Source organism: Bactrocera oleae, chromosome 4 (assembly GCF_042242935.1).
Source record: "Bactrocera oleae isolate idBacOlea1 chromosome 4, idBacOlea1, whole genome shotgun sequence".
NCBI lineage: Eukaryota > Metazoa > Arthropoda > Insecta > Diptera > Tephritidae > Bactrocera > Bactrocera oleae.
This window is the reverse complement of record NC_091538.1, coordinates 1,736,179-1,760,841: the sequence shown is the minus strand read 5'-3', so window position 1 is coordinate 1,760,841 and position 24,663 is coordinate 1,736,179. Positions and strand designations below refer to the sequence as shown.

Genomic DNA, 24,663 nt, shown 5'->3' with positions numbered 1-24,663 from the left:
TATGTGTGCGCTAGTAGCTAAACATTCTTCTACAGATTGTCGCAACGCAATAAATTCTCATATCGCGCAGCATTCGCGCCAATGCCAGTGGCTAATCTGGCAACATTGTGTGCACTAAAGTAGTCAATAACTCTCGTGATTTCAAACGCTTCGATTGCGCTTTGTTTTATTGACATTTTTCAACATTTATTTTTATAACAATTTCGAATACGTGTGTTTGCTATTGCTCTAACCATCACTCAAGCTGCTCGATGATAATTTTATTTATTGCCCGCGCTTTGGCGCAGGTCAGAGCGTGTGACTAAGCGAGCGTGGGTGCAGATAAACAAGTATATTGCATGGCAGTCAGCGCGTATATGTTTATAAAGTTGTTTCTACTTGTTTGGAATTCGGCGGTTTGTGTGTCTTTGTGTCTAATTGCAGCGTTAACTAGCATCTAATGCACTTATATTATACATTTATTAGCAAAACAAATATTATTATCTGGGTACTGCTCAGATAATGCTTTTAACTGACTGTTGTTTGGTAAGGGCAGGAATTAAAGCCACAGTAAGCATATAATATGGTAAGCATTATCTTATCAAAAGTTGAAGCGGTAAAAATGAAAGTAAAAAACTGAATAGATTATATTTTTGTTACTGCAGTTTCAGATATACTTCGTGTCTACGTGCATAGTTATCTAATAAAAGCGTCGTGTTTTCTTCTGGTATCATACAAATTTTATTTGCAGCTTTAACTCGAGCCATTCAGAGAAACTAGCAGAAATAGAAATAAATAACGTAGCTCTCTCGACGCGTGTGAACCAAATTGTGCTGGTTTCACAAAGCATTTTCACTTTCTCACGTTTCTCATTCCGCTAAGTGTGATTCCCAATGCGTGTACTAGCCTTAGAACCTTACCTAACTAAGCTAGTCATACAATTTATCTTACCTTGGAGCTTTTAGAGCGCTGAAACACGCTTAAATTTCAATAAGCCTTTAAGAACTTTAATTTTTCTACTAAAAACTAAGAAAAAATGCCGAAATGTTAAATGTGCGTAATTTTGTACTTGAAACTATTATAATACAGCTCCGTTATATATTATACTTAGCTCTGTTATGATAACATACATATGTACATACATTTAGAAATATTTAATTTCTCTCATAAGTTGACTTCCGACTTGTTAACTGGCGTAGAAAACTCGCCCCTTTTCTGTTAAAATCCCGAAACGTTTCGAACACTGTCGGGATTGCTTTTCTATGCATACTGAAGTACTTATCATTTGCGTTCGATACAAATCGTTTCTAATTAAGCTTATAAGTAGGTATGCATTGTGCGAGTATTGCGAATCAATTTCATATGTAGATAATTTTGAAGAGAGTAAATGAAAATGCTTTTCTAAGCAAAATAATTATGGTGCAAATACTACAACAATAAGAAGTTGAACAAAGAATGTTAAATGTAAAAAAGTTTCTGATACGGAGCATGAGCAAATGCCTTTAATTTGTCACATATAAGTCACAATAACTAAGTATTAAGCATCTGTCAGCGTTAGGCAAATAAAATATAAAGTTTGAGTTATTTGCACTTTAGTTTAACTTGAATTTGAACATTTCGTTTGAAATGTTGATCCGTGATTAAATGATTTTCTTTGAAAACCAGCACGAATGAACAGTATCGCGTTAAAAAAAAAATCAAAATTATACCCAGCAGACATTGAATAAATTGTTTGCTTGTTGAATTTTCGAAAGTAATTATTTCAATACTAAAAAAATTTGAAATTGCATCTAACGGAAAGTATCTGAGAGTTATTACATACATAATCATTGAAAGATATTTCGCCTCGCGCTCGTTGACTAGCAGCCCTCGCTGTGATCAGAAGTACCTATTGTATATCTAATGGTGCGTAGTAAGTAGTCAATTATGATTGATTCTAATTGATCGCTTTGAGTGCAGTTAAATTAGATATCGATATGTGATTTATATTTATAATGAATCCAACAAATTATTACTATTTACTGCTCCCCACAAAACATAACAGTGCTGTGTTTATATAAGTTTATATTTTATAATCAATTGTGCCACACACATATACATATTTAGTAAATATAAACGTATTCATAAATTCCTCATATACGCGCCCGCTCAGTGATAATTCATAAGTTCCAGAGCGTAAAGAGACAAACAAAATAATTCGGCCGGTTTTTGTCGTGCATAACGGACATACATATATATGTCTATATATATATATATATGTACATCTGTATATATGTATATTTTTTCATATTGTACAATTATTTTACAACGTAGCTGCCTTATATCCGCGCAAAAATACAAAAGCAATGGTAACTTTGGGAAATATGCGAGTATTTATTTTGCGCATAAGAGAAATAAAAATAAGAAATTTATCAAGTCTACGCCAGTTATCAAAAAAAATTTTAAAACGTATAATATTAATGTAAAAACTAATATTCTGGCAAACTGAACGCAGATAACAATTTTAATTGAGCGTTATTCTAGCAAAATTAAGAGGGGCTTATGAATTGTAGGGATTAAAACAATAGCCTAATAACGTTATATGATGAGAATAATGATGTTATATACTCATGTACAATATAACTCTAAGAACACATAGTTTAAATGAGACTAGGAAACCGTGCAAGCCTACAAATTCGTACCATACTCTTCTTCAAATACTAGACTTCGATTATGCTTGAGTTTATGAAGAGAGAAGGCTCTCTCTAGAGGCTATGACAGTTCTGAGCATAAAACTCCGCTGGCATACACTCAATATACTCGCAATGCGTAATGTGCTTGCTGGGTTATTCTGAATTCTTTTATAAATACTTGGGCTTGCCATTACTCAATGGCCTTATCTACAGTACGATATAATTTTCTGCATGTCGACAGCTATTTATGTTTATAAATAACTTAACCGATTTTTCATAGTCAGTAGTAAAGAGTGTAAACACCTCATCGCAACGTTGTTCTCATATCGCAATTTATGGTTCGCAATTCCCAGAATTTCCAATTCTGTTGTGCTGTTCGCTTGAACTTAGCTCTCTTAGTTATTGTTATTACTAAATACATTTTCACTCGTAAAACGCTTTGCTATTGATCAGTTGCTCGATAGCCGGTGAACTAAAAGAATGTCTGTGTTTGCAATTTTAATAGCCGTGCTGTTGGCGTTGCTCACTTTTATTTACTATTTGTTGCATCGGCGCATGAACTATTGGCGCTACCAAGGCATACCGCACGATGCGCCACACTTCTTCGCCGGCAACTTGAAGGGCTTGATGAAAACGCGCAGTTTCGCCGAAATTCTACGTGAAATATACACACATCATCGCGGTTCGGGTCCTTTTTGTGGCTATTATTTATTTCAACGCCCCGCCGTTTTGGTGTTGGATAGAGCGCTCATCAAAAACATACTCATTAAGGATTTCAATAATTTTTCCGATCGCGGCATTTTTCACAACGAAAAAGATGACCCGCTCACCGGTCATCTCTTTCGCTTGGATGGTAAACAATGGCGCGGTTTGCGTAGTAAGCTGACACCTACTTTCACGTCGGGTAAAATGAAATTCATGCTTCCCACCATATTGAAGGTGGCGGATCAGCTGATGAGCGCCGTTGAGAAGCGCATGGCTAGCGATGAGCATGTGTGGGACTGGAAAGAGATGATGGCATGTTTCACCACCGATGTGATTGGGAATTGCGCATTTGGCATCGAATGCAATAGCCTGCAAGACCCCAATGCTGAGTTTCGTGTTATGGGGCGCAAACTAATTGGGTCGCGTCGGCACGGGCCACTCATTAACGCCTTCATTAATAGCTTTCCGAATATGGCGCGTCGTCTACGTATGGCTATTATGCCGCAGGAGATTACAGACTTCTTTTTGCGCATCGTGCGCGAGAATATCGAATATCGTGAGCGTAATGGTGTGCAAGGCAATGACTTTATGAGTATTTTGATGGACCTCAATAAGGGTAAATACTTGAAGAGCGAAAATGATCAGTTGCGTGCATTGAGTGTGAGCGAGATGACAGCACAAGTATTCGTGTTTTTCGTTGCCGGTTTTGAGACCTCGTCTACAACGTTGGCATTCGCGCTGTACGAATTGGCATTACAAATCGATTTACAAGAGCGCCTGCGTAAAGAGATCGAGGAGACTATTCAGAAACATAACAATGAGTTCACCTATGAGTGCATGGAAGACATGCAATATATGAAACAGGTGCTCTCTGGTGAGTAAGCAATGTGTACTTGTGCGTTTGTTTGTTTTGTGTATAAATTTACGTTGTATCTCTTCTCTATAAAAGAGACTCAGCGGAAATATCCGATTGCACCGAATTTGATGCGTCAAGCGGCTGCAGATTACGTGGTGCCGGGTCATCCTAAATATGTGATCAAGAAGGGCATGATGATCACCATACCTACAATTGGCATACACTACGACCCGGAGATTTATCCGGAACCCGAAAAATTTGATCCAGAACGTTTTGCAGTGGAGGCGGTGAAGTTACGCGACTCTGTCGATTGGCTGCCCTTCGGCGATGGTCCGCGCAATTGTATTGGTATGCGTTTCGGTCAAATGCAAATGCGCGTCGGCTTGGCCTATTTACTGCGTCGGTATAAGTTCACACCTTGCGCACAAACGCAAATTCCAATGGTTTACCAGAAGACTTTCCCCTTGTTTCCGCAAGGAGGCATACACCTGAAGGTTGAGCAAATATAAATAGCCATGTAATGAAGAAACATACATACTTATCTATATTTAAGTCCGCATGAGTACTTAAGTCATTATGCATACATTTATTATATACATAGTATATTACACTCATACGTATATGTTTGTTAAGTAACGGTAATAATTCCAACTTCGTCAATTAAATTCTCATTTCAACTAGTCAAAATGTCATCTTATCTACAAGTAATAAATAAGAGGTTATTTGAAATAAATTAGTTACAATAATTTCGAATATTCGAAAATCAAGGTGAAAGAAAGATTAACGCTGGTTTATTGACTTGGCGCTCGGGGTAACACGCCTGTGCTTTTTAACTACTACATGACATACTAATTGTATGCTAATTAAAGTTTTCGCAAAATAGTTTTTGTTTTTATTTGTGTGTTATAAACAATGAAATTGCGTTCTCTGCCTTTTACGTCGCTGCTCAAATGAGGTGGTTCCATCCGACTTGTTTGTAATTTGAAAGTCTAATTTACGTATGCACATACAGGGTGAGTAAGTGATGTGTTGAGACTTTTCATTTGTTCTTTTTTTACTTATATATTTAAATTTTATCACGGTGGATGCCATCGTTAATTTTACATTGAAAATTTCAAGCCATGAACCGAAATGCGAATACAATAGGCCAACGAGAATATCTACTTGAGAGCAACAGCTTTAAAGTCGTGGAATTTGAACCCTTGTTAGATAACGATTTCAAAATAGTCGGTTACCTTTTTCGGTCAAAAATTAAACAACTTATTCTTCTACTCAGAGCAAGTTTAAATTAAATATTCTCTTAAGAGTAAGACCTAAACGGACAGAGCGTCTACAAAATATACATAGCCGCACACACACACACATACCAAGACACGATCGCTTCTATATATGAATTATCGCTTGTTTACGCATACAAATATACATATATACTTATTTATAAAACATAGAGTCTAGCTCAGATATATTTTTGAATGCGAGATGCGTTCCAATGCCTCGCTTCTGGCGTCCCCATGATTGATCATCAGGTGCTGTTTTAAACAAGCTTCGAGTCCGCAACAATTTCATAACTGTGCATTATTTAGCGGTCATATCACAAAACAATAGCTATGTGTTAGTTTTAAATAGTTTATTTTATATCACAAATGAGGTGTTGTTATTGTAAAAACAGTTTATTTACATTAAATCAATTATAAATATGCCAACAATCAGAGGCAAGCTTCGAGGTTATGGGCCGATTTAATAATCTAGTTTGTACGACATTTTCTGCTCGGATTGGCTGCGATCGATATTAGCCGCAGATTTATCAAAGGCTGAAAGCGCTAATGCATGAGGGTCTTTTGATCAATAGCTAGTTGTTTTGGCATCATAAATCAATAGGGTCTCAAGTTCAATTGGAATTTCCGTAATCTCTGCCAAGGGCTTCTTCCGAAAACCTAACCCAACCTCTTTATAACAGCCTTCGTGCTTATAGAGATACAATCATGTTTATCGAAATAATGTGTAAGTAAAGGTGAAAATTTCAGTTTACTTTCAATTTTACTGTAAGTATAGTATTACTTCTTATTGCTAGACATTGTCACACACACCGCCGGTTCGTTTGTTCGCCTACTCCAATGTACTCAAATGGCCCTACGACTGCGCTTTAATCATAATAATAATAGCGAAAATGTTTACCTAAAGGCATTTAAGATAAGATAGGAGTTTTTTCTCCAAATTATAATATTCTAAGACACCATTAAGTAACCGACTGATGGTACTACATTCCGCGATCGGTTTGTAAGTCAATCTCTAATGTAATAATATATGTACGAGTACAGTAAATTTTTATTACCTATGGTGCATCAGGCTGCGAACACTAATCAATTGACAGTTAGTTGCGCACAAACTCACTCGTCTTGTGCGGCTGCTGTTCGCCATTTAAGAATCTAATAAAAATGCTAGACAGCTGTCGCACACCAGCCACGAGCGGGCGCGTGTTTGTTTACGTCGAAGCACGCCTTCTTGTTGACGCTATATAAGCGTGCTACGCGACTCGATGCGCAGTTAGTGCTCAAGCTCAACTTATAATGTATACAACTAATTTAAGTTACATACTCACGTGGAAGATGGTTATATTCACTTTGTTCGTTTTGAATTTTACTATAAGTCTGACGCTTGTGCTGTTTGCAAGCGTTGTGGCTTTGCTATCGGCGATGACATATTTATGCTGGCGTCGCATGAATTACTGGCAGGAACGTGGCATACCACACGATAAACCCAGTTATTTATATGGCAGTTTCCGTGGTTTGACTAGGATATGCGGCTTCTCGGAGATCCTACGTTCAATGTACCAGCGTTACAAGGACACGGGTCCTTTCTGTGGCTATTATTTTTTTCAACGCCCCGCTGTGATGGTATTGGATACAGAGCTTGTGAAAAATATACTGATTAAGGATTTCTCAAACTTCAGCGATCGTGGTCTATTCCATAATGAGAAAGATGATCCATTAACGGGTCATCTGTTCTTCGTGGATGGTAAAAAATGGCATGTATTGCATAGTAAACTGTCATCGACGTTTACCGAGTGCAAAGTGCGTGGCATGTTTCCGTGCGTGCGCGATATAGCACAGCAAATGATAAGCACGCTTGATCAGCTGATGGAGCGCAACGCCAATGTGGAAGTCAAGGAGCTGATGGGTCGCTACACAACCGATGTGATTGGCAAATGTGCTTTGGGCATTGAATGCAATAGTCTGACAAACCCAAATGCTGAGTGTCGTGCAATTGGGCGACGCATTTTCACGGATCGTCGTCATGGTCTCTTAGTGTCTGGGCTTATTCAAGGGTTCCCGCAATTGGCGCGTAAGCTGCATATGAGTACTATACATCCGGACATAGAGAAGTTCTTTATGCGCTTTGTGCGCGAGAATGTAGAGTATCGTGAGAAGTACAATGTTCATGGTAATGATTTCATGGAGTTACTGATGGAGCTGAGCAAGGTTGGAAAATTAAGGTATGATAAAAATGATGAATTTAAGGGTCTGACTGTGGAGGAGATGACAGCGCAAGCGTTTTTCTTCTTTGCTGCAGGTTCCGAAAAGTCATCATCGACGCTCTCCTTTGCTCTGTATGAGCTGGCTATGCAACCCGATCTGCAGGACCGGCTACGTTGCGAAATTAATGAGACGTTGTGTCAACACGACAACGAACTGAGCTTTGAGTCTCTGAACGAGATGGCATATATGAAGCAGGTGATAGCAGGTACGTATTTTCTGATAAGATTTTTTTAACAAATATGTGATTGTTTACATTTCACAGAAACCTTACGTAAGTACCCGATATTACCGCATCTGGCGCGTCAAGCTTTGCATGATTATGTCGTACCCGGCCATCCAAACTACATTATACCGGCTGGCACATTAGTTACGATACCCGTGGTTGGCTTACATTATGATCCCGAAATATATGCTGATCCCGAAAAGTTTGATCCAGAGCGCTTCACACCGGAGATGGTAAAGGCTCGCGACAAGATTGAGTGGCTACCCTTTGGTGATGGGCCGCGTAAGTGTATTGGTTTTCGCTTCGGTCATATGGAAATTCGTGTCGCTCTAACTTTCTTGCTGCAGAAGTATCGTTTCTCTCTGAGCGCACAAACCGATGTGCCGGTAGAGGTCAGCAAGTCTTTTTCGATTATTCCTAGAAACGGTATCTTTTTGAAAGTGGAACGCATTTAGTGCGTAATGTTTGTTTGAGCACTGTTTGGGTTGTTAGAATTTAAGTTTACCAAAACGTCTTTGGAAAAGTAGTTTTATATTTTTCTTAAAAAAACGTTTTTTGACCAAAATAAGTTTATTTATCATGAACTTAATGGCATCTTCCTACTATCTGTACGAGGTAATAATATTTGTGTATTATATAAACTTGCAAATTTACAGTCTGTGTACAAAGAAATACAAAATGTTAACGGTGAATGTGATACTATTGCTTACAAATTGTTGAAAGCATTGACTTATTTATTTAATTTAACTATTTTTTGTTCTTATTATATCCGCGACTGCCAGTGTAATTGTGGATTTCTAAGACTTTGAGGTTTTCTTCGCTTGTCCGTTATACCGGACAGTTATGCAACCTTCAATCTCTTAGACACAAATTCGTGTTTGGATTTGGATTTTAATAAAGTTTGTTGTTAAATATAAACTTTTTGGTTGATCAACATAATAAATTATTTATAAAAAGTATGAAAAAATAATAAAATAAATATTTGAGATTTTTACAAAAATTATGTAAATATCGCATTTTTATAAGAAAATATAAGCAAATACTTGTTAGGGTTCCTGAGTGTTCTTTTTATTATAAAATAACGCTTTTGTAATACTCAAACTATAAACGAACTGAAGAACTTATTTGGAGCCTCAACTTTATTCTAACAAACGGCAACGATATTTTCAGACAATATTTAATATTTTCTGCTTCATTTGTGGTCAGTACAGTAAAAGTATGAGTCTCTATTTTCTTGAGAAATATTTTTATTTGAAAAAATATGAATTTGCTTTGCTTTTATCACAAATTTAAATTACCTAATCAGTCTGTGATCTTGTCACGCTCATTTCTAGGTACCTACACACCATTGCTTGTAAAACTGCTGCGTCATTTTAGTGGATACAACTTATGCTATAATAATAAAAAGATATCTAGTAGAGTAATATAAAAAGATAACTAATTTTTATTAGTCGTCTTGTTTACTATAAATGTTAAATTTACGAATAATTACCATCAGTTGGTGCTCAATGCTGAGCTTGTATAGTTAAATTTGTATATAAAACGGTGGGATAGTCTCCGGCGAAAGTGTTGAACGGAAAAATGAACGTAACAGGAATTCTATTAAGTATTATTTTGGCTGCCATTGCCGCTTTCATTTATAGAGCGCATCGGAATCTAACGTATTGGCAACGGAGAGGCATCCCGTGCGATTCGCCCCATTGGATTCATGGCAATCTGCACGGTCTCTCAAAGACTATCAGTTTTGCAGAAGCCTTTATTAAAGTATACAGACGTTATTCGGGTTCGGGCCCCTTTTGCGGTTTTTATTTGCTACAAAAGCCGGCAGTCCTTGTGCTCACACCGGAGTTGGCCAAACAGGTGTTAATTAAAAACTTTAGCAATTTTAGCGAACGTGGTCTGTATGTAAATGAGAAAGATGAGCCCCTCACTGGACATTTGTTTTTATTACAAAGCCAGAAATGGCGCGTAATGCGCAACAAACTCACGCCCACCTTTACCTCTGGTCAAATGAAGTTTATGTTTCCCACTGTGGTTTCAGTGGCTGAACAATTTGTTGAAACCTTAAATAGCGATATTGAGAAGAGTAACGTTGTTGAAATCAAGGAACTTTTAGCACGTTTCACCACCGATGTGATTGGGTCTTGCGCTTTTGGCATTGAGTGTAACAGTCTCAAGAATCCTGATGCTATTTTCCGTCAAATGGGACGTCGCATTTTTACCGACACTCGCCATTCCCTTCTCGTTGAGACCATGATAAATACCGCTCCGAATATGGCACGAAAATTTCATATGCGTACGTTCCCGGACGCGATAACTGATTTCTTCTTGAATATTGTACGTGAAGCTGTTGATTATAGGGAGAAGAAGCATGTGCAGCGTAATGATTTTTTGAACATACTGATGGAGTTAAACAAAGGAAAATTAAAGTTCGACGATAAGGGCGAGGAGAAAGGGCTTACGTTGGAGGAAATGGCGGCGCAAGTGTTTGTGTTCTTTATCGCTGGCTTTGAGACATCATCTACAACTCTTGCATTTTTACTCTATGAGTTGGCGCTTAATCCAGACATTCAACAGCGCTTGCGTGCAGAAATAATTGAGGCGGTTGAAAATCATGGCGGTAAGGTGACTTATGAATGTGTGAATTCGATTTCTTATATGAAACAGGTTGTATCAGGTGAGTAATGCAAAAGTGGATTCCAATTTAATTACAGTACATAACATGCTTTCTTCGATTGCGTTAGAAACACTCCGTAAATATCCAGTACTACCACATTTGCGGCGTAAGGCTATGGCCGATTATGTTGTGCCTGGGCATCCCAACTATGTGATAGAAAAAGGTAAAACTGTGGTCATATCAGTGATGGCAATACATCATGATCCTGAGATTTACCCGGAACCTGAAAAATTCGACCCGGAACGTTTTGCACCGAAGGAAATGCAATCACGAGACTCCATCACTTGGCTGCCCTTCGGCGAGGGTCCACGTAATTGTATCGGCTTGCGATTTGCTCAAATGCAGATACGCATCGCCCTTGCTTACTTATTACGTAACTTTGAATTTGGCATTTGTGCGAAGACTGACATTCCTTTAGTATTCGATCGCAAGCAAGTTTTAACCACTACCAAAAGCGGCATCCATTTGAAAGTACAAGCGATTTAAGTAATATATTTCTCTTCAGTTTATATGATTAAAGGAAAAACTTTATGAAACCTTTAAACTAAATATTTCGTTAAATTTATTGCTCTATAAAGATGTGCTTTCATATGAATTGTATTAATATGATGATATATATTTATCAGATGATAGAAAAGAAAAGCTGATTAAAGAAAAGTTCACGCATCACTTTTGAGTTTTCAATTTCATTAAGTGACCAACCAGCATTTATCAAGCTATCTGTTTATATTTTTTTCTTTCTTGATATTAGCGAACTGTGAGAGACAGAAATTGCATGCGAGAGCATATGTACTTGGCTTGCATAACCAAAGCTTTTTATCGCTTGCCTGTGCAACAAATAGTTGTGGCATTAGTTCATCATTTGCATTAGACGGAGAAGCACTCGTGTACTAAGCTTTCACTCGCTAACATGGCAGTAACGCAAATTCTATTAATCATAGTCTTGGGGCTTGTGAGTTACTTTATCTATTGGTTTCGGAAGCGCATGAATTTCTGGCAGGATCTTGGCATTGCATGCGATAAGCCAAACTATCTGCTGGGCAATTTGATAGGAATGCGCACGACACGCTCATTCGCGGATATAGCACGTTCCACATATAGTAAATTCAAAGGTACCGGAGCATTTTGTGGTTTCTACTGGTTTCATCGTCCTTCAGTTTTTGTACTGGAAACCAGCCTTGCTAAAGCTATACTCATCAAGGAGTTCAATAAGTTCACGGATCGCGGCTTCTATACGAATCCAGATGATGATCCGCTTTCAGGGCATCTCTTTTCATTGGATGGTCATAAATGGCGTGCGATGCGCACTAAGCTCTCACCAACATTCACATCTGGCAAAATGAAGCAAATGTTTCCGACAGTTACTAGAGTGGCCGCAGAGCTCGTGAATGTGTACGCTGAGGCTGTGAACGGTGGGTCTACAATAGAAGTGCGCGATTTTCTTGGACGCTACACCACTGACGTTATTGGTTCATGCGCTTTTGGCATTGACTGCAACAGCTTGAAAAATCCCAATGATCCATTCCGTCAGATGGGTAGACGTGTGTTCACAGATCAGCGTTATGGTACCTTAGGGCTGGCATTAGTTCTTCTATTTCCAAAAATTTCGCGACGTTTACATATTAAAATTGTGCCCGATCACATAACCGACTTCTACATGCGCATTGTTCGTGAAAATATTGCCTATCGTGAGGCGAATAACATTAAACGTCATGACTTTTTCGATATGTTGTTGGATCTGAAAAATAATAAAATGATGAAATCGGAGGACGGTCAGGCTATGACGAATATAACCGTTGAAGAGTTGGCAGCGCAAGCATTTGTATTTATGGTAGCTGGATTTGAGACCTCATCGACAACCATGGGTTTTGCGCTCTACGAGCTGGCACAGCGTGAGGACATACAGCAACGTGCGAGACAGGAAGTTGTCGAAGTGCTGGAGAGACACAATGGTGAATTCACTTATGAGTGTATGAGTGAAATGGTTTACTTGAATCAAGTTATATCAGGTGAGTGCGCACTAATTCCCTTTAATGCATTTGATTTAACAATATAACAACAACTCTGTCTCAATAAGAAACACTACGCAAGCACACAATATTGCCCATGTTGGTTCGAGAATGTGTGGAGGATTATCAAGTGCCCGATCAACCCAGATATCAAATTAAAAAGGGCACGTTTGTAATAATACCGGCTGTAGGTATACACTACGATGAGCATTACTATCCCAATCCGGAAGAGTTTAATCCCGAACACTTTACGCCGGAAAAGGTGGCGCTGCGCGATTCCATTGAGTGGCTGCCCTTCGGCGATGGTCCGCGCAATTGCGTTGGACTGCGTTTCGGTCTTATGCAGACAAGAGTTGGCCTGGCCTACTTGTTGAAGAACTTCAAATTCAGTGTTAGCGAAAAAACACAGATACCCATTAAATACAGCAAAGAATCTTTTGTGTCGATTGCTGAGGGCGACATTTACTTGAGCGTTGAAAAGTTGGCTGTTTGATGGCCGATCGAAGTGGTGCTCTTGGGTTTTTCCGTTTATTAAGATGAGTGAAAAATTTGTATATATTTGTGTGTTTCAGAATTTGTAAATGCCGTTAATTTAAAGAGGACGTTTTAATAAAAATATATTATTTTAATTGCCTTAAAGAGTTGCGACGTTATTGTTTATGTTTTATTTATACGTTCTTCTTTGTATTTTCTAAAACAAGTGTGTTGCTGACATTGCACACCATGCCATCTACTACAACTTGAAAGCAATTTTTCAAAAGCTTTGAGAATTGTTTGCTGTTGTTTACATTTTAAGTATATTTGTATGTTGCTAAGCGATGAGTATTAACTAACAGTGTGCTCTCCTCTTCCATTAATATTAATATTTTCATTAGGACAAATTGCACGCTTTTTGAACTTATTTCGTATCCGTAAGGTGAAATCGCATGCATGCTTTTATGTGTGTTTATATAAGCGCTTTATTTATAAGCAGCGATTGCTTAAGCTTGATAAGATAATTATAATGGTTGAATTCTAATGATTGATGAAAATTATTTGCGCGAAAAGTCAGCTGGTTTATTGAGAATATGCAGGCAGAAATTCTTGATAATATTACATGTAATTAAACTCAATAGACTTTGTCTAAAGTTTTGTGCTAAAAGCAGCACACTCCCTATGGCAGGATTTTGGTTAGACCCAAGCTTTTATTACTTCAAATACAGATTTGTAACAAAGATTATGAAACGGTTCGTGTTTTTATATGTTTACAGAATCGTCGCTGAGAATATATTTCTTATATAAATATTATATAAATATCAAAACCACACCTTGCATGTTTCATAAGCTTTTTACATATTTTCGCTGAGTAATGTTGACTGTTCCACTTGGAAGCTCAAGATAATTTGATAGGAATCAATACAAATTCCAAAAAAAAATAAAAAATAAAAAGCAAAAATAAAGTGATCAGTAACTAAACGTGAGCGTAAAAATGGATAACCATACCGGAGACTCTCAGCAACTGCTGTACAAATGCTGCTAGATATTCTTAAATTGTTTGTGTATACTTGCGTCTACAACGTAGTCCGAGAAAATTGCACACCATTTGATTTGCAAAAAGCTCTTGCAATCATACTCAAAATAATTTAAGATAATAGAAAAAAATGCATAATTGCCTACGCATGCTATCGACTGAAAGCTCGCGCTGGCTTCTCCACTTTCGCAGTGTCAAAATTTTTGCTATAAGTTTAGTACGCAGAACGCTGTTATATCGCACGCTCCAACTGACCGACTGCTGAAAATCATTTCTTTGTTTCGTCGCGCTAATTAATTTTCTAAAAATGTCCGTCACGCAAGTCCTGCTAGCTATGCTGCTTGGACTGCTGGGGTATGCGGTCTACTGGCTACGTCAACGTTTCATGTATTGGGAGGTGCGCGGCATTGCCTATGAGAAGCCAAATTATTTACTTGGCAATTTAAATGGCATACGCACGTCACGTTCGTTTTTGGAGATATGGCTGACAACCTACAAAAAATTTAAAGGAACTGGTCCATTTTGTGGTTTCTTTTGGTTCCAACGCCCATCGGCTTTCATTTTGGACACAAAATTGGCAAAAGCCATACTTATTAAAGATTTTAATAATTTTGTTGATCGCGGTTTCTATACGAATGTGGAGGATGATCCGCTTACTGGACAACTTTTTCTCTTGGAGGGACATAGATGGCGTGTGATGCGCAATAAGCTATCGCCCACTTTCACATCCGGTAAAATGAAGTATATGTTCCCGACTGTGTGCCGCGTGGGTGACGAGTTTGTGCGCGTTGTGGCGGAGGCTATTGAGAAGGAACCAGTTTTGGAGATACGTGATTATCTAGCGCGTTTCACCACTGACGTCATCGGCACTTGTGCATTTGGTATTGATGTGAATAGTTTGAAGAATCCGAACGATGAATTCCGACAGATGGGCAAACGTGTCTTCACTGATTTGCGTCACGGAAAAATTGGGTTGGCGTTTTTAAATAGTTTCCCGAAAGTTACATATTAAAAGTACACCCGATCATATCACGAACTTCTACATGAGCCTTGTGCGCGAAAATATCGCTTACCGTGAGAAGAATAATATCCGACGCAATGATTTCTTTGACATGCTGCTAGAATTGAAAAACAATAAGTTATTAAAATCAGAAGACGGTCAAGAGATGTGCATTACCGTTGAGGAATTAGCTGCCCAAGCGTTTGTATTTCTCATTGCCGGCTTCGAGACTTCGTCGACTACCATGTCCTTCGCATTGTATGAACTGGCACAGCACGAAGATATACAACAGCGTGTGCGTGACGAAGTCATAGAAATTCTGGAGAAACACAAGGGCGAGTTCACTTATGACTGCATGAAGGAAATGGTCTATTTGGACCAAGTAATTTCCGGTAAGATCAAACGTCAATAGAAATAGTCAACAATATTATTAAAATAGATTTTATTCATGTACATAGAAACACTACGCCTCTATACTGTGGTTCCCGTGTTAAATCGTGAGTGCATGGAGGAGTATCCTGTGCCGGGTAACCCGAAATTTGTTATCGCTAAGGGTATGCAAGTTCTTATACCGTGTGCGGCATATCATCGTGATGCTGATATTTATCCCAACCCCGACACTTTCGATCCCGATAACTTTACACCCGAGAAGGTGGCCCAGCGTGATGGTGTTGAATGGCTGCCCTTCGGCGAGGGACCTCGCAATTGTATTGGCATGCGATTTGGTCAAATGCAAGCTCGTATTGGCTTGGCGCTGCTCTTGAAGAACTTCAAGTTTTCCGTGTGTGGGAAAACTCCAATTCCGATGAAATATGACAAGATAAACTTTATAGTGCAATCTGAGCATGCTATTTGTGTGTATGTTGAGAAAGTGTGAGCAGGATGTAACATTCTTAAAACGAATTTGCAAATAGTATTGCTGATTAAAATTTCTGTGGGATAGTTGAATTTCTCAATAATAAAGTAATTAAATATTTGCACTCGGTTTTGGTTCATTGTGTGTAAGATTTGCTAAGCTACGAAGCTAAGCTGATGAAGGTCAAAATGGCGTTCTATAGGAGGTAGGCTTGGCTCACTTTCCGACTGTGTCGTAGTGTTGTAGTCGTAATGTTAAGATAAGATCAAGCGATTTCACGAAAAGTGTAGCCTGTGCTACATTCATTATCGAATTAGTGAACTAAAAAGTGATTGTAAGGAGATTCATTCGTCCTCATTCGTCCACCTAATATCTTCGGAACAAAGCCTCTACACTCTAGGCATATCAAAGTGACTCTTAGTAATTAGAAAGTTTGCATACTTTTAGGAATGCGAAAACAAGATACCCCATCTTTTCGCTGTTATCTTTTACGTTATCTTAAAATCACATCATAATTTCAGTACTTTACCATTTTTAAACCAAAATACAATAACAACTGTTTCTCTGATAACAAAAATTGTTGTAACTAAAGAGTCAAAGAGCTTACTCACACAGCATATTTGCCCGAACACCGCGAAGCATCAGCAACTCTTTTAAATAGCAGCGAACTGCTGTCACTTTTCAGTAGTTAGTTTAAATTGCTCAGCGTCACTTTGTTTTCACATCCACAGAAATAAAATCTAAATTTTTCAACTTCCGTATCTCTGATTGAAATCACGGAGCAGAGCGAAAATGAGTACTTTACAAATACTCTTGGCTATTGTGCTGGGCCTAGTGGGCTACATACTCTACCATCTGCGTCAATCTTTAACCTATTGGCAGCGACGTAGTATACCATGCGATGAGCCGGATTTCTACGCCGGCAATACAGTTGGTTTGGGCAGGACACGCAGCTTTTCTGATATTTGGATGGACACTTATAAAAAATTCAAAGGCAGCGGACCCTTTTGTGGTTTCTATTGGGGTCGTGGTGCCAATGTATTTGTGCTAACACCAGAGCTGGCCAAGCTGGTGCTTATAAAAGACTTTAATAAATTTGCAGATCGTGGATTTTACACCAATCCTAAGGACGACCCGTTATCCGGGCAGCTTTTCTTGCTGGATGGTCACAAATGGCGTGCCATGCGCTCTAAACTTTCACCAACATTTACCTCCGGTAAAATGAAGATGATGTATCCGGTTATTGTGCGTGTTGGGGAGGAGCTTGCAAATTTATTTACGAAAATGCAAAAGGAGGATCCAGTGATTGAAGTGAAAGAGCTCACGGCACGCTTCACTACCGATGTGATTGGTACCTGCGCTTTCGGTATTGAGTGTAACAGCTTGAAGAATCCAAATTCGGTGTTTTGCGTGATGGGCCGCAAAGCTTTGAACGATGTGCGGTTGAAACCGTTAGGTCGCATGTTGGTCAACACATTTCCCAACCTAGCCAAATTATTACATGTAAAAATGATTCCCGACCACATCACCGATTTCTATATGCGTATTGTGCTCGAGAATATCGAATACCGTGAAAAGAATAATATCAGACGTAACGACTTCTTCGATATGTTGCTGGATTTGATGAATAATAAGTTGATGAAATCCGAAGATGGTCAGAATATGAGCATCACCGTAGAGGAATTGGCAGCGCAGGCTTATGTATTTTTGATAGCCGGTTTTGAGACTTCATCGACTACACTATCGTTTGCACTCTACGAATTGGCACAACATGCGGATATACAGGAACGTGCGCGTCAGGAAGTTTTACAGGTGCTCGAGCGCCATGCTGGAGAGTTCACCTATGAATGCATGAGCGAAATGGTTTACTTAAACCAAATCATATCGGGTAAGTTTAAATAAATACTTGCAAACAGTGTTTAGAAAAAATAGCAAACATGATGTGGTCTAATTGCAGAGACTTTGCGTATGTATACGGTGCTGCCAGTATTGAATCGCAAGTGCTTGGAGGACTATCCGGTGCCAGGCCATCCGAAATATGTGATTAAGAAAAACATGAAAATTCTGATACCAGTGGGTGCGATGCATCGCGATCCCGATCTATATCCTAACCCAGATGTTTTTAATCCCGATAACTTTGCACCAGAAAACCAGGCCAAACGCGACTGTATTGAGTTCTTAGCTTTCGGCGAAGGTCCACGAAACTGCATTGGCATGCGTTTTGGGCAGATGCAAGTGCGTGTTGGTTTGGCGTATTTGCTGAAGAATTTCAGGTTTACTGTGTGCGACAAAACACCCATACCAATGACATACAACATGATCAGCTATCTCATTAGTTCCAAATCTGGCATATACCTGCGTGTGGACAAAGTTTGATTGTTTTAGATTTATGAATTGTCTTGAATACCTCAATGGACTTATTGTTTGTGTATATGTGAGTTTATTATAAAAATATATAGATACTTATAGTTAAATAATTGAAATTAATAAAACAAGTGAATTTAGTGCAGTGAAAATCCGAATTTGATTATAGACTTCCACTAAATGGGCAGTAACTTGATTATGAAAAATAAATCGCTAAAGGGTAGATATAAAAGTTAGTTGAATAATCAATTGAATAATCAATTGACGATTTATTGTCTCAAGAGAAACATCGACACAAGATGGGATCTTTGCGATAAATGTCTGTAATTTTATAAAGAGTGCTGACTCACATCTTGTGTTGTTTGTTAATGGTATATATATTGAGCCAGAACACGAGTGATCCAACTGGGAAAGCTTGAAATTGTTCTTTTATCATTTAAATAGTGCTATTTTGAATTCACAAAAAGTTGTGTAGGGTCATTTATAGCTTGTGAGAGAACGCAAGCCTTTTTGTTGAGAAAGAATAAACAATATCTTAGGCGAATTACAAATTATACCACTATGCCTTCAGTTATAGACAGATATAAAACGAATTTTGACTGAATTGCTTTGATAAAAATGCGCTAATTGAGATTAAAGTTCCTAAGAGCGAATGGCTTCCAAAGCGTACTTGCAAACGAAAAGTAAATAATAAATAAACGAAAAAAAATAAAAAGTAATAAATGTTAGAAATATTTCGAATAATTCTGGTAGAAACTACAAATCATTAATTATAAAAAGTACCGCTATTGTTGAAATATTTATGTGTCATCGTGATTACCACTTCACTGATAAGCATCTAGACACATAGATGCATACATAACCCTATTGTCCAGGTGTAAAATGAAGCCAATATCAGCCTTATCTTTCACTTAAAATGTGAAAGTCATGTAAGCTTAACTCGACTGCGATCATACGAAGTTCACTTGACTTGACTATGGGTATTGCATAGTAATGAAGGCGATACATTGAGGGTTAAATTTTTAAATTTTATCACTTTTATCAGTATGTTTAGCTGTAGCACACCTGCTTCGGAATATATATACATACGTGTTTATTTGCCAAAAATATGCATAGGTCAAGAAATTCTTACTATTACACAAATTTTGCAACTCATTGATGTTTTCGATTTGTATTGATAATACTAAAATCGGTGTTTGGGCGATTTTTGCAGAACCATTTTTTCGAAGATGGCAGCACAGACATTCGTCTTTTTCATAGCCGCCTTCGAGACCTCCTCAACAACAACGGCATTCGTATTGCACGAGTTGGCTCTATAGCCACAGTTGCAGAAGCGCTTGAGGCATGAGGTACTGGATATATTTGCGAAGCACAACAACGAGTTTACTAACTATAGAAATAAAAGATATATGTATAGAGAGTAATATTGTAAGTAAAAACATTTATTTTGAATTTAATTTTTAAGTAAACAAATGTCATGAACATACTATTTCTCACACAAGTATAAAATCGCAGTTTTTAATAAAATATGAGACATTTGCTAATACTTCTTTCTATGTATGTATGTACTACATATTTTTGTTAACGTTAAATTTGAGTTTTTATCTGAAATAAATAAATAAAATGCTTATGAAATCGAGCAATTTTTACAAAAAAAAATTGTTAAATTGTACACATAACTGCGGTAAAAGCTCCGCTTTCGTCTGAACGCGCGATCTTTCAACTAGCTGAGTCTCTCAGCAAGTAAATACAATCCATTTTGCGGTTTAAGGAGTGGACTGGTTTCATCGTATACCATCGGAGTAGGAGTGCGTGGGCAAGGTGAAAATTTAAATTGGCTCAGTAGGGATATGAGACCAATTCGGATGAGTAGCTGACCAAAACGCATGCCAATGCAGTTGCGGGGCCCTTCGCCAAAGGGTAACCAAGCTAAGGGATGACGACGACCCACTTTTTCAGTTTCAAAACGTTCTGGTTTGAACTTCTCGGGCTCTGGGTAAATCTCCGGATCATTGTGTATGGCTTCAATAGGTATGAGCACCTTAGTGCCAGCATATATAACATATCCTGCCACTGCGGTCTCGTAGTCCTCATTTGCAACACGTTCGATATACGGATTTGTCGGATGTTTGCGTAAAGTTTCTGCAAAAGAAAAGTCATGTTAAAAATTTCGTTGCAAGAGTGGAGTATTATTATTTTGACTTTTTACCTGCAATGACCATATCTAGATATCGCATCTCGTTCAGTGATTCCGAGGTAAGTCTGCCGTCATGCTTTTCCAATGTTTCCGTAATTTCTTTTCGCAATTTGGATTGAGTCTTTAAATTAAGTGCCAATTCATAAAGGGCAAAAGTCAAAGTTGCTGAGGAAGTTTCATAGCCAGCGCTGAAGAACAAAGCGGAGTTTGCTATGATCTCGTCGATAGTTAACTTGTGTTCATCTTCCCGAGTGTTTTTCAAGTCGATCAGTGCGCTCATTAGATCATTGCATTTAATATTATTCTCCTCGCGTTGTAATATTGTATCCCCAACTAAGCGGCAATAGAAGTTTCGTACTTCTCTTCGTGTCTGGGTTAACCGACAGCGCTGTGCCAACTTTGGCAGGCACTGCATCAAGGCAATGGCCAAGCTGCTGCGCTGTTTTGAGCCGAAACTTTGTATTACAGTGCGAAATTCGGTATTTGGTTTTTCAAGGCTATTGCACTCCAAACCGAGCACGCTGTTGGCTATCACATCTGTAGTGTAACGTTCAAGCAAGTCTTGCACCTCCAGTTCAGCATCAGTGCTTTGTTGTTTTGCAAATGTTTGCTTTAACTGCTCCCCTATTTTAGAGACGAGCGGTATGGTGGATTGTGTTTTACCAGTGGTGAAAATGGGCGATAGTTTTCTACGCAACGCACGCCATGCATCTCCTTCTAAACTCCACAGGTTCGCCGAGAATGCATCATCGCGTTTATTATGGTACAAACCCCGACCGTCAAACTTTCGAAAGTCTCGTATAAGTATATTGCGTGCCAACTCTAAATCCGTTACGAGTGCTACTGGATTGATCAGCAAATAGAAACCACAAAATGGACCGTCACTATGCTTATACTTAGCGTAAGTTTTACGTAATGCCACGGCGAGTTGGCGCGTGATGGCAAGACTTCGCAGATTGCCAAGTAAAAAAGCAGGCTGGTCGTGTGCTATACCGCGACGGCGCCAATAGAGCATACGTGAACGTATCATACCAACAAACATTGTGAACAGCCCCAAGAGCGCGTAGAGCGCAATTACGAAACTATAGGTCAACATGGTGGTGCAGTGTAACTGAGTGGAGCGAAGCGTGCTGGCCGGTGCACAAGGAGTTACGGCGTGGTGCGAACGTACGAAGGGTCGCGATAGAACTGAACACGGGAGAAGCGAGATGTGTGTGCGATTTCAGATCATTACTCAATAGGTGAGCGCATTGTGTTTGCTTACGGTGAGAGTATGTTCAAGATAATCATTATAAATGAGAGAGTGTTCAGAGTGACTTCTAATGTGTGGAGAGCAAGATCTAGTTATTTTTTTTCGAATTATTCACACATTTACCTACATTCATACGCATGTTAACAGTGATTGATTAGATTAGCACCTGTGGCTACAAAATAAAAGATAGCGCTGCTATACAGTATATTACTCGAATATTGAGTACTGAATAACTCTTTGTGATTGTAATGACGTTTGTCTCATTGAATGCTTGAGTGTATTCTTAACTTAAATTTATGAGAAAATAACCCCTATACAAGTAGATAGTCTGACCTTAGCTTAAAAAGTTTATTACATTTAAGAGGTAAACTATGACATAATATCTTATATATTACTTATAAGTCTGTCTAAAAAAAATGATGACTTTTTCATTTAAAGTTTCACAAATTTTCCCATTCACGTCTAATAGGCTTGGCGCCTTCTACCCTGTCCACTCTGAGCTGTATACCATTCTCCGGTGAAACCAAACACGATGCTTTTGTTAATGGACAGGGTATTTCGGTTTCGGCGGCGACACTAAATCGAAAATTACGTAACAAATAAATTAGCCCGATGCTAGTCTGCATTCTGCCAAAACGCATGCCGATACAGTTGCGTGGACCCTCGCCGAAAGGCAGCCAAGTACACGCGGGTCGGCGTTGAATTTCTTCGGGAGTGAAGCGAGCTGGCTCGAAGCGCTCGGGATCCGGGTAGTACTGTGGGTCATAATGTATAGCTATAGTAGGTATAATAACCATGGTGCCTTTCTCAATATAATACTTTGGGTCACCAGTGTCGTAATATGCCTGTGCCTTGCGCATCAGATTCGGCACGATTGGATACATACGAAGCGTCTCTGTAAGTAAGCAGAAAGTAAGCTGAATTTGAGCTATAGGATACATTATATGTATAGAAACTTACCACATATTACTTGTTGCAGGTAGCTCATCTGCTTGATACACTGATATGTGAGAAGTTCATTGTTGGCAGCGAGCACCTCGTTAATGTCTCGCCTCAATCGTTCCTGGATGTCGGAATGCTGTGCGAGTAAATAAAGTGCAAAGCTCATTGTTGTTGCTGAGGTCTCAAATCCCGCCAGAAACATCAAAAAAGTCTGTGCGGCTATTTCGTTCACACTCAGACCCTCAATACGTTTGCCATTCGCATCGTCACGTTCCATCATATCGATTAGTAGGTCTAGAAAATCGTTACGTCGCAATTTTGTGTCTTTGCGGTACTCAAGCGTATCTTCCACGAGCTTTATATAAAAGTCTTGCACATGCTGTGATGTAATGCGCATACCCAGAAAGCGTGAAATACGCGGAAAACTGAAGATTAAACCTTCGACAAGTTTATTATGACGTCGACGATTGATGAAACTATTCGTTACCAATACGAAATCTGGTGTTTCCGCATTTAGACTGTTGCACTCGAGTCCGAAGGCGCAAGTGCCGATCGTATCGGTGGTGTATCGCCCACTAAGATCTGATACATGCAGCACTTTGCCGTGACCTGCAGCATCACCACCACCTATTCGGGTGTGAACTGTTGCCGCAAAACGCTCGCCGACCGCAGTAACCATGTGAAACATGTTCTTCATTTTGCCCGATGTAAATGTCGGCGTTAGTTTTGCACGTAAACGTTTCCAACCCTCAACTTCGGCGAAGAACATATTACCCGAAAGCGGATCATCGTGTGCATTAGTGTACAGACCACGATCCGAGAAGTAGTTGAAATCTTTGACGAGTATCTTCTTAACCAACTCCAAGTCCACTATAAGTGCGGTATTGGTCGCAAGCAAGAAGAATCCAAAAAAGGGCCCTGTGCCCTTAAACTGCTGATATGACTCGCGTAAAATCTGCACTACGTGCTTAGTTGCCATAGACATCAGGAGTACGGGCTTGCTGTGCGGTATGCCGCGTCGATGCCAGTAGCTCTGCTGACGCAGTAACCAAAACGCAATTAGCAATGCGATGCCAATGAGCAGACCGAAAAACACAGATACGTCCATCGCCGGTTCTTGTAACGATTACAGTGAAAACAGTTAAGAAATTGCATCCAGCCTTAAATACCATTAATGCGGTTAAAGTGCGCGCCGAAGAAGCCAAAATAAGCAAAGAATTACAAAATTATAAATATAACATTTTTGTGACATAAACGTGCCGGCAGAAAAAGTCCTACACACAGAGGCACACACAGCGAAACTTTGGACAACCTGGAAAATAGAAGAAGCAAAGCGTGGAGTTGCTTGAAGTGATTTTAAGTGCAGCTGCACGCAAGGTGCCTATATACTGACGCTTGCGCTCATTTGGTTGAGAGTTTTAGTGCGAGAAGAATTAATGAAATGAAATATCGCATGCATTATTTGGTTACTTAAGACTTAAGCAAGGTGTAAACGAAAAGTAGCATGCGATATTTTTTTGTAATTTAAGCCGTAGGTACCGCAAAGCAATCTCTAACCGGTTTTAAACTGATGGAGCCTGAATAGTTAATGTCAGTGTTTTATTCCTTATGTGTAAAAGGTGTTCAAGTTCAATGAAAGCTTACAAATTTTGGCATTCCAGGTGGTGCCTTTAACTAGCTAATAATCAGGAAAATTTACTAATTTACTTATTTTAAAATTAGAAAAACAAGAAGAACTTTGAAGTTTGAGGTTTTAACTTGAAAAACTTCACTTGAAACCTCATACCATTATCATTTTCACCGAAATAGCTGGAATAAAATCAAACATAGCATAGGCAGCTAACGGATGCAAATTTAGATACAACTTTAGTAGTTTTCTGACATC

General features: G+C 38.9%; 6 protein-coding genes across 6 annotated transcripts; 5 read left to right on the top strand and 1 right to left on the bottom strand.

Moving 5' to 3' along the window:
* The first annotated feature begins 12 nt into the window (after positions 1-12).
* Positions 13-4,992, top strand: LOC106620240 (cytochrome P450 6a9). Its single transcript, XM_014238684.3, has 2 exons — positions 13-4,230; positions 4,306-4,992. The coding sequence occupies exons 1-2, from the start codon at positions 3,132-3,134 to the stop codon at positions 4,719-4,721; spliced, it is 1,515 nt and encodes a 504-aa protein (XP_014094159.2). The 5' UTR covers positions 13-3,131; the 3' UTR covers positions 4,722-4,992.
* A 138-nt stretch (positions 4,993-5,130) lies between these two features.
* Positions 5,131-8,980, top strand: LOC138855552 (cytochrome P450 6a9-like). Its single transcript, XM_070108264.1, has 2 exons — positions 5,131-7,953; positions 8,011-8,980. Exons 1-2 carry the CDS (start codon positions 6,780-6,782, stop codon positions 8,424-8,426), a joined length of 1,590 nt encoding a protein of 529 aa, XP_069964365.1. The 5' UTR covers positions 5,131-6,779; the 3' UTR covers positions 8,427-8,980.
* A 478-nt stretch (positions 8,981-9,458) lies between these two features.
* LOC138856999 (probable cytochrome P450 6a21) lies at positions 9,459-11,317 on the top strand. Its single transcript, XM_070108267.1, has 2 exons — positions 9,459-10,648; positions 10,716-11,317. The coding sequence occupies exons 1-2, from the start codon at positions 9,553-9,555 to the stop codon at positions 11,132-11,134; spliced, it is 1,515 nt and encodes a 504-aa protein (XP_069964368.1). The 5' UTR covers positions 9,459-9,552; the 3' UTR covers positions 11,135-11,317.
* A 179-nt stretch (positions 11,318-11,496) lies between these two features.
* Positions 11,497-13,296, top strand: LOC138855551 (probable cytochrome P450 6a21). Its single transcript, XM_070108266.1, has 2 exons — positions 11,497-12,657; positions 12,726-13,296. Exons 1-2 carry the CDS (start codon positions 11,559-11,561, stop codon positions 13,148-13,150), a joined length of 1,524 nt encoding a protein of 507 aa, XP_069964367.1. The 5' UTR covers positions 11,497-11,558; the 3' UTR covers positions 13,151-13,296.
* Positions 13,297-14,367: 1,071 nt separating this feature from the next.
* Positions 14,368-18,399, top strand: LOC106620239 (uncharacterized). The gene is given in 5 exon segments (XM_014238671.3): positions 14,368-15,163; positions 15,165-15,559; positions 15,626-16,041; positions 16,792-17,911; positions 17,981-18,399. Coding segments are annotated over 5 exon segments (3,039 nt in total). The 5' UTR covers positions 14,368-14,474.
* Positions 18,400-20,061: 1,662 nt separating this feature from the next.
* On the bottom strand, positions 20,062-23,926 carry LOC106620246 (uncharacterized). Its single transcript, XM_014238678.3, has 4 exons — positions 22,797-23,926; positions 22,280-22,731; positions 20,597-21,785; positions 20,062-20,529 (listed from the first exon to the last, which is right to left on the bottom strand). Exons 1-4 carry the CDS (start codon positions 23,884-23,886, stop codon positions 20,111-20,113), a joined length of 3,150 nt encoding a protein of 1,049 aa, XP_014094153.2. The 5' UTR covers positions 23,887-23,926; the 3' UTR covers positions 20,062-20,110.
* Between the last annotated feature and the right edge of the window lie 737 nt (positions 23,927-24,663).

Bases quoted from the DNA above. Each gene is read 5' to 3' on its own strand.
- LOC106620240 (XM_014238684.3), top strand. From the start codon at position 3,132: ATGTCTGTGTTTGCAATTTTAATAGCCGTGCTGTTGGCGTTGCTCACT. The intron at 4,231-4,305 runs GTGAGTAAGCAA...TCTCTATAAAAG, and splicing joins TATGAAACAGGTGCTCTCTG to AGACTCAGCGGAAATATCCG.
- LOC138855552 (XM_070108264.1), top strand. From the start codon at position 6,780: ATGTATACAACTAATTTAAGTTACATACTCACGTGGAAGATGGTTATA. The intron at 7,954-8,010 runs GTACGTATTTTC...TACATTTCACAG, and splicing joins TATGAAGCAGGTGATAGCAG to AAACCTTACGTAAGTACCCG.
- LOC138856999 (XM_070108267.1), top strand. From the start codon at position 9,553: ATGAACGTAACAGGAATTCTATTAAGTATTATTTTGGCTGCCATTGCC. The intron at 10,649-10,715 runs GTGAGTAATGCA...CGATTGCGTTAG, and splicing joins TATGAAACAGGTTGTATCAG to AAACACTCCGTAAATATCCA.
- LOC138855551 (XM_070108266.1), top strand. From the start codon at position 11,559: ATGGCAGTAACGCAAATTCTATTAATCATAGTCTTGGGGCTTGTGAGT. The intron at 12,658-12,725 runs GTGAGTGCGCAC...TGTCTCAATAAG, and splicing joins CTTGAATCAAGTTATATCAG to AAACACTACGCAAGCACACA.
- LOC106620246 (XM_014238678.3), bottom strand. From the start codon at position 23,886: ATGGACGTATCTGTGTTTTTCGGTCTGCTCATTGGCATCGCATTGCTA. The intron at 22,732-22,796 runs GTAAGTTTCTAT...GCTTACTTACAG, and splicing joins CCTGCAACAAGTAATATGTG to AGACGCTTCGTATGTATCCA. The intron at 21,786-22,279 runs TGAAACTTTAAA...CACATCTCGCTT, and splicing joins GACGTGAATGGGAAAATTTG to CTCCCGTGTTCAGTTCTATC.